The sequence below is a fragment of the Muntiacus reevesi genome, chromosome 9 (genome assembly GCF_963930625.1).
Source record: "Muntiacus reevesi chromosome 9, mMunRee1.1, whole genome shotgun sequence".
NCBI classification, from domain to species: domain Eukaryota; kingdom Metazoa; phylum Chordata; class Mammalia; order Artiodactyla; family Cervidae; genus Muntiacus; species Muntiacus reevesi.
Genome location: NC_089257.1, coordinates 10078892 through 10087568, shown reverse-complemented (window position 1 = coordinate 10087568; position 8677 = coordinate 10078892). Strand labels below are relative to the sequence as shown.

The window sequence follows — 8677 nt, the reverse complement described above, 5'->3', positions numbered from 1 at the left end:
AAGCAGGTTATTATGGAGGTATAAATACCTGTTCAAATTTGAAACATCTCTGAGAAGGATAATCTCAATTCCAGATCTGCACATGGAACTGGCTGAGTACTCTGATGCAATTTCATCACAAATTAGTTTCTTCTACCCAATCCTATTTCCCTTACTTCTTTATCAGTACTGTTCCTGGGAACACTCTCCAATAAATTTCCTAAATACACATATCTGTCTCAGAGTCTATTTTCCAAGATCCAGTCAAAGTCATATATAGAGTGGAAAAGCTCAATATTAAAACTGAGATTTCAATCTAGGTCAGCCAGTTCCAAGTATTTTGATATTTTACCAGACAGCTTTCCTTCACTCTATTGATTCATACTATAGGCTAATAAATACACATTTAAGACACCAGAAAATTAAGAACACATCTCATTTTAACACAGAAAAACAGTTCAAGCAATTAAACAATACAGTTAACATGAAAATATTCTTATTCCACATAATGGGGTGATATGCAACATGGCTTCACAGTATCTGTTTCTGTAAGATCTTCTTTACGGCCCCTTTCACATCTTTATTTTTCAAACTGTAGATGAGGGGATTTAGCATAGGGATCACTACCACATAAAAGACAGAGGCAACCTTGTCCTGCTCCATTGAGTAGCTAGACGTTGGACGCAAGTACATGAAGAGAATCGTCCCAAAGAATATGGTGATGGCCATGAGGTGAGAGGCACAGGTGGAGAAGGCTTTGTGCCTGCCCTCTAATGAGGGCATCCTCAAGATGGCAACAAGGATGCATAGGTAGGAAATGAGGACGATCATAACACAGCCGATGACATTAACACTCGAGAAAGCCATGATCACAGTGCCATTGATGTGGGTATCAGAGCAAGAGAGTTTGAGCAGCGGTGGTGTATCACAGTAGAAATGATTGATCTCATTGGAGCCACAAAAGGGCAATCTGAAAGTCATTCCTGTGTGTATGGCTGCATTTCCAAAACCTGCTAGGAATGAGGTAGCCACTAGCAAGAAGCAAATTCTCCCAGACATGAGAACTGGATACAGCAAAGGGCTCCAAATGGCTGTGAAGCGGTCGTATGCCATCACAGCTAACAAGAAGCACTCCGTCCCCAGGAAGGAGCCAAAGAAATAGAACTGGGCAGCACATCCATTAAAAGAAATGGCCTTCCTCGCAGCCACGAGGTTCACCAGCATCTTAGGAGTGACAGTAGAAGAGTAAGAGGCATCGACAAAGGAGAGACTGCTGAGAAAAAAGTACATGGGGGTGTGGAGACAAGGATCCATCTTAATTAGCACAATCATCCCCAAATTACCCACCATGGTTGCCATATAGATCAACAGAAACAATCCAAAGAGGACGACCTGTAGCTCTGAATTGTCTGAGAGTCCTAAGAGGATAAATTCTGTCACTTCCGTTTGATTCCTGGTTTGCACCTCTTTCATATATCTGGCCATTTGAGCTGCGATAAGAGAAAAGATAGACCATGCTATTTGGTCAGATGAATACATGACAGGTGGGCTTCCCTGCCGGCTGCCTGGTGAATAAGCTTGCCAATACAGGCGCTTCAGGTTCGATTCTTGGGTGGGGAAGATCCTCTGGAGAAGGAAATGGCAACCCACTCCTGTATTCTTGCCTAGAAAATTTCATGGACAGAGGGGCCTGGTAGGATATAGTCCATGGGGTCACAAAGGGTTGGACATGACTTAGCAACTAAGCAACAACAAATACATGACAGAACTTAAACACCCCTTTACTGACATGTACACATGCAAATTTTAGCACAGTGCGAAATGTGAAAAACAGTAAGAAGTGTGCTGAGTTTGATATTAAAACATGAAAGCTCTGTGCTGAGTTCTAGGTGTGCTGCCAACTAACAAATGACCTGTAAACAAGTGACATATGCCCATCAATTATGAGCACTTCTGGCATTAACTGTTTATTGGATAACTACAGGAATGTATCCTTAAGCCGTATCTCATCAATTATGATAAATTAATTGATATATTAGCATACCTTTTAGGCACATCTCCCGGAGAAAAATGTCAAAATGAATTCAGGCCACTGACTGATCTTCAGCAGTACTAATGGAATGAATGAAAAGTACTGAAAATGATAAAAATTAATTAAAAAATAAAATGAATTTGAATTTTCTGGTGGTGGTGGGGGCAATTTTTAAAGTTGAAGGCCAAGCCAGGAGACAGAATGTTCTCACATAGCCAGCATGGTTCCAAGTCCACCCTAAATTTCCAGTGTCAGCATTTACAGAAAAAAAAAAAAAAAAGTCAGTTAAATATTGAGCATTTTGAATAATCCCCTTCAGTTTTTAGAGAAGAAGGTTGTAAGAATAAGCTCACATCCCAGATGACAGTAATAGAACAAGTCAGGGCAGAGAAGACTCCTACCGACACTCGGATTCACAGGATCACAACGGAAGCAGAAACTACCATCAGCGGCATGTGGAATGTTCCGGCCTCCATATTTAAATCAGGGGAATGATTTCATACGAAGTCATCCAAGCGGAGGTAAAATTTATCCCTTGAAATGTACAATGAAGTGAAATCCAGGACAAAAGGAAGAAGAAAGAAAGAAAAAGATAGAAGAAAGAGAGGAAGGAAGGATGGAAGGAAGGGAGAGAGGGAGGAACAGAGGAAAAAAGAAAAAAAACAACACACATCCCCAATCTACAGTTTTAAAGTAAAAGTTTAGGCCAATTACTCTAGTGGAATTCTCTATTTCCACTCCAATTTCTCACCTGGTCCATGGACTTAGATTGTAAAGCAGTAGATAGCATGATCCTAACGTAGTAATCCAATTATATCTCAGAGTATTAAACCCCTTATCATTTAGAGCAGCAAGCTATTTGGTACTGTCTGAAATTAAAACATGAGGTGAAATTCCCTGGTAGTCTAATGGTTAGGATTCCATGCTTCTACTGCAAGGGGTGTGGGCTGGATCCCTGATTGGGGGAACTAAGATCCCACATACTATGTGGCATGGTCAAATACACATGGGCTTCCCCAGTGGCTCAGCGGTAAAGAATCTGCCTGCAATGCAGGAGATGCACAAGACGGGGATTCGATCCCTAGACAGGGAAGATCCCCTCGAGGAAGTCACGGAAACACACACCAGTATTCTTGCCTAGAGAACCCCATGGACAGAGGAGCCTGGTGGGCTACAGTCCGCGTGTGCCTAGCTGCTCAGCTGTGTCCGATTCTTGTGACCCCATACTGTAGCCTGCCAGGCTTCTCTCTCCTTGGGATTCTCCAGGCAAAAATACTGGAGGGGGTTTCCATTTCCTTCTCCAGGGGAGCTTCCCAACTCAGGAGTTGAAACCAGGTCTCCTGCATTGCAGGCAGATTCTTTGCCAACTGAATTATGAGGGAGATGCCACAGTCCATAGGGCTGCACAGAGTTGGATGTGGCTGAAGCAACTCAGCATATATATAAAGCTGAGCACCGAAGAATTGATGCTTTTGAACCGTGGTGTTGGAGAAGACTCTTGAGAGTCCCTTGGACTGCAAGGATATGAAACCAGTCAATCCTAAAGGAAATCAGTCCTGACTATCCATTGGAAGGGCTGATGGTGAAGCTGAAATGCCAATACTTTGGCCACCTGATGTGAACTGACTCATTGGAAAAGACTCTGAGGTTGGAAAAGATTGAAGGCAGGAGAAGTGGATGACAAAGGAGGAGATGGCTGGATGGCATCACTGACTCAATGGGCATGTGTTTGAGCAAGCTCCAGGAGTTGATGATGGACAGGAAAGCCCGATGTGCTGCAGTCCATGTCGCAAACAATCAGACATGACTAAGCGACTGAACTGAATTAATTTAAATCTTTTTAGAAAGGCTTAAAACAGAAGATCAAAGTAACTCAACACATGTGCTAATATTGATGTTAAAAGATCTACTGAGCACAGCTTGGGGGAAGGGTGGCAGGATCTGGTTCCATTCTTACAAACACCACCATACAAGAAGTGCCTAGTCATGCTCAGATCTGCTCAGTTTCCAATGGGACAGGGACTCAATACTCCAATAAGCAAAAAGACTGACATTTGTATGCAGTACTTTCAGCATGTCATTGCACCCATTATCTTATCTAAGCCTCACCACAGTTCAGTGAGGGAGATAATCAAGAATAAGCCAATGAGTATTAAGAAGATTATGTTTTGTTAGCTGAGGTCAGTGAAGGATAGGAATGTCACAGCTAATCAGTGGTGAATGCTGGCTAGAACATAGGTCTCTTGATGCCACATTATTTGCTCCTCAAAACTACACTGCCTCTCTTCTGATTTCACTGGACATATATTCAGCCTAGGTCCTTGTCCTTGGACTAAACTTGCTGTTTGAACGTCACAGAAAGGCATCTTCAGCAGGTATTAAAAAGAAGGAATGGGTATTTTCCTCTCATCTTCAACAAGAGTCTGTGAGAGTGCTTTTCCATCAGAAATAGCAGAAAGAATAAAATGCTCTAGAAACCTTGGTGTGTGTTAGGCACATAAAGAAAGGCAATGATGTGTAAAAATAATAAGTACTAAATTAAGTTAATCACTTCCTATGATCTAAAACTTCTGTGTTAAGTACTTTTCCTGAATGATTTTATTTAAATTCTGTGAGATAGGCAGTATTATAGTCCTCTTTTTGCACATGAGAAATGAGAGGTACAAAAGATTGGTAACTTGTGCTCAGAGTCCCAGAGATAGCCTATGGATGTCTAATTTATATCCAGTCAATGCAGTTCTCCTCTTAACATCTGAGGTCATTTATAAGGACCTTGTCAATAATAGGAGTGAGCACTAATTTATAGAGATGATATTGTAATTCTCAGAACTGTATTAATACATTAGAATCCATTTACCTACAGTAGGAAAAAATGTGTATATCTCCTAAAAAGAAAATATAATTATAGAGGCTGAAAATTGTCTCTTTCAGAACTCACTCTCATTAATTTGTGTTTTAGCAAAATACCATTCATTTTACATCTAGCATTGCAAATTACATGCTTCATTCTCTCTTCTTCCTTAGCAAATACTTTTCTTGTTTTTGTGAAATATACTCTTCCCCCTAGCTGAGACTTTGCAGTCAACCATTTAGTCCAGATATACTTCATCTGGGTTTTCAATTTCTAAGGGTTTGTGAAAATAGTAAGATTTCCTTAAAATCTCTGGTGTTTAAAAAAGCATTCAAGTCATATTAGTTATTCTCCTTAGTTTTCTCCTAAAACTAACAAATTTTGTCTTGATAAAAATGGACAGAGCAGTTATCTAACATACTTTCTTAGCCATTCAGTATTCTTGGAACCTTGGATCTGTGGGTCATTGGAGAAATTAGCAAGATTGTGAGTTTTTCTTCAGATCAGTAAATTACATGGGACACAATTTTAATGTTTTTTCCCTTACCTTTTTTAATTGGTTAACTTCTACTTGATCCCTTTGCTTATTCTTATCCAATGCCCAAATTCACCATAAAAAGAAAATCAGGAGACAAGAAAACATAAAAACTTTTTAGAAAAGTTTCCTCTAATTGTTCCAGGTTAAGGAGTAGACACAGTTGTACAGGATTTCAGACACCAACCAGTAGAGACAAGAAAACTGAAACACTTATACCTTTCCTGTCACGAGAGAATCACTCACATTCAGCAGATACTGAGTCCTTCTTATTTTTACTTTTCCTTTAAGGTAAGAATCCCAATAAGTTAAAATGTAAAATATATTTCAACATATAGAGTACATTGCTGCAGTATATTAGTAATACAGTTGAAGCTATTTCCAGTTGGAGTCCCTAGACCAGAGTCTGGAATAAGCATCCTGACATTTTAAATAGGATATATTTCTTGTTTTTATGGCTCTGGGGACTGTGTTCCTCATGTCATCTCATTTTAATATACTTTTTTTTTCCCCCTCTGCGACTAAGGGAATCACATGTCTCTTTCATGTTCCTCTCCTTTACCCTTGGGATATCTGGGACTAAATAGAATGAATTTTCTGATGAGGATTTCTAACCACTGTTTTGATTTTTTCTTTTTTTTACTCATTGCTTCATTGCTATGTCAGACTTTCACTAGTTGCCATGAGCAGGGACTGCTCTCTCATTGCAGTAGGCAGGCTTCTCATGGTAGGTCTCTTGTTGCCGCACATGGGCTCCGGCGTGTGGGCTTCAGTAGTTGTAGCTCAGGGACTCCAGGGTGCTCAGTGCTGAGGCTTAGTAGCTCCAGTCCCAGGTCTTCCCCTTCCAGGGCATATGGGATCATCCCAGACCAGGGATCGAACCCATGTCCCCTGCACTGCCAGGCAGATTCCTAGTCACGGAAACACCAGGGAAGCACCTCTAATCACCATTAAAAACTCTTTTACTGTCATCCCAGCAGTTAGTGGTCTGGTCCCCTGGGGAACATTAAAAATATCCACAAAAGAGCAGGTTAGTTCAATCTCTGATCTTGCCTTTTATAAGGGCTTTGGGTACAAAGGGGGAATTATGCTACCTGAATCACGGTGATGGACTAATCAAAGGAGGTAAAGGGAGGTGGGAAGAACAAGGATTGACCTGACTTTCCGTCCTGGCTGTCTGTTACTGATTGTGTTTCTTTGGATAATCCATCAAATCTCTTTACATCTCAGCTTTTTTCATTTCTATATAGGAATACCGACACCCACCTCATAGATTGAATCTGTAGATAAGTGGATGAATGCATGTGAATTGTTACATCAAATACATACAGACAGCTGACAGATAAGCAAGAGATTCCCCTATTCTGACTCTCTTCCTTACTGTCTAGGGTAAGAAATAGTTATCAGCATATATAGCCTAGATTGATGCTTACAAGTTTCCCATTGGCTAAATGTATCTTCCATATAAAAGATAAAGAGTCTGAAATAAATTGATCAACATATGATGATCATTTATATTGTCTATGTCACTTTGAGAAGATACCCCAATTAACTTCTCTCAGTACAATGTAATCAATATAATTTGCATTAAATGCTGGGAGACACAAAGAATTAAAAGATACATTGCTTTATCTCTAGCAATTCAGACAGTATTTGCATTATTTTGGTTAAATCTTAGCCTTTCCTTGGAGGGAAAATACAGTAGGCTCCTATCAACACAGAATCTGAAACATAACTGGCAAACAGTGAAGTTTACTTAGTAAGTAAATAAATAACCTTTCTCCAAGGAATAGTGAATTTATTATCATACAAGAGTGTGGATGGAAGTTGGAAGGAAGATCACATGGCACTAAGAGATGAATGGAAAAGGATATACGGCTGAAAGGACCCGAGGTGAGAACACCGTGGTGGAAGGAGACCGCCGAACAACCCAGGAGTGATTAATCACAGACAGGACAGGGGTAGGTCCTAGTCAGCCCAAGCTGTGAAGCAGAAAGTCTCAAGGAGCTTCAGAATGAGAAAATAATAAATTTTTAAACCCAGTTTAAGAGTCATTCAAAGAGGCACCAGACAGGGACTTCCCTGGCAGTCCAGTGGATAAAAATCCTCCTTGCAATTCAGGGGACATGGGTTCAACTCCTGATCAGGGACCTAGGATCATACATGCCCCAGAGCAACTAAGCCTACCCACCACAGCTGCTGGAACCAGCTGGCCTCAGCTACGGAGCCGATGTGCCACAGCTGGAGTCTATGCCTGCAAAGAAAGATCCCAGGTGAAGCAACGAGGATTCCACATGCTACAACTAAGACCTGGTGCAGCCAAATAAATAAATATCTTAGAAAACAGGCAGCATTTTATCTCCCTACTACCAAGATGAGAACCATCAGAAGTTAGGATGCGATGAGATCTCCATGGAGTTTTCTGAGAATTCACCTTGGAAATAAGAATGTGAGATTGGCACCATAAAAGAGAAACCACTGACAAGCTGTAATGCAGTTTTCATGGAGACCCATGGGGCTCCCAAGTCCAAAAACCAGCTGCCATTTATTCATCACAAAAGGGAAGTAATGCTGACTAACGAAGGTATGACTTTTCCTCATATGACTTTTCTGATCGCAATTGTGGTACCATCAGAAGATTCAATTGACCAAATATGGAAATTACCCTGCAGAATCTCTGATGAATAAATTCTCAAAGCATGTTAATTTTCTTCCACCCATTTTTTTTTTTTTTCCTTTCCCTATGCACTAGGCTCTCAATGGCAATCCACTTCAGTGTTCTTGCCTGGAGAATCCCAGGGACGGGGGAGCCTGGCAGGCTGCCGTCTATGGGATTGCACAGAGTCGGATACGACTGAAGTGACTTAGCTGCAATGGCAGCATCAGGCTCTTAAAAAAGATCAGTTTCAAAAATTTGGGTTTTGTTGTTGTTGTTGTTAAATTTCAATCTCTTATTGCAGATTCTTTCAAATTAAATAGAGAAATAGAGTTTAAATATGAGATGGTTGGATGGCTTCACTGACTCAAAGGACATGAATCTGAGCAAACTCAGCGAGATATTGAAGTACAGGGAAGCCTGGCATGCTGCAGTCCAGGAGCCCCCAGAGTCAGACATGACTGAGTGACTAAACAGCAACAAAATATGGCCAATTTGTGGAGCATGGAAAGACTCATCCTCTTCGAAGTGACTTCAGGCATCAGTAAGCAGGGCTTTCTAAATTACAGTCAAAGTAATATCATGAAGGCCATTTGGGGGTTGTAAAAACAGTGCACGTAGTAT

At 40.8% G+C, this 8677-nt stretch overlaps 1 protein-coding gene across 1 annotated transcript; it reads right to left on the bottom strand.

The window, feature by feature from the left end:
- Positions 1–510: 510 nt before the first annotated feature.
- Positions 511–1464, bottom strand: LOC136175270 (olfactory receptor 5AP2-like). Its single transcript, XM_065945586.1, has one exon. The coding sequence runs from the start codon at positions 1462–1464 to the stop codon at positions 511–513; it is 954 nt and encodes a 317-aa protein (XP_065801658.1).
- Between the last annotated feature and the right edge of the window lie 7213 nt (positions 1465–8677).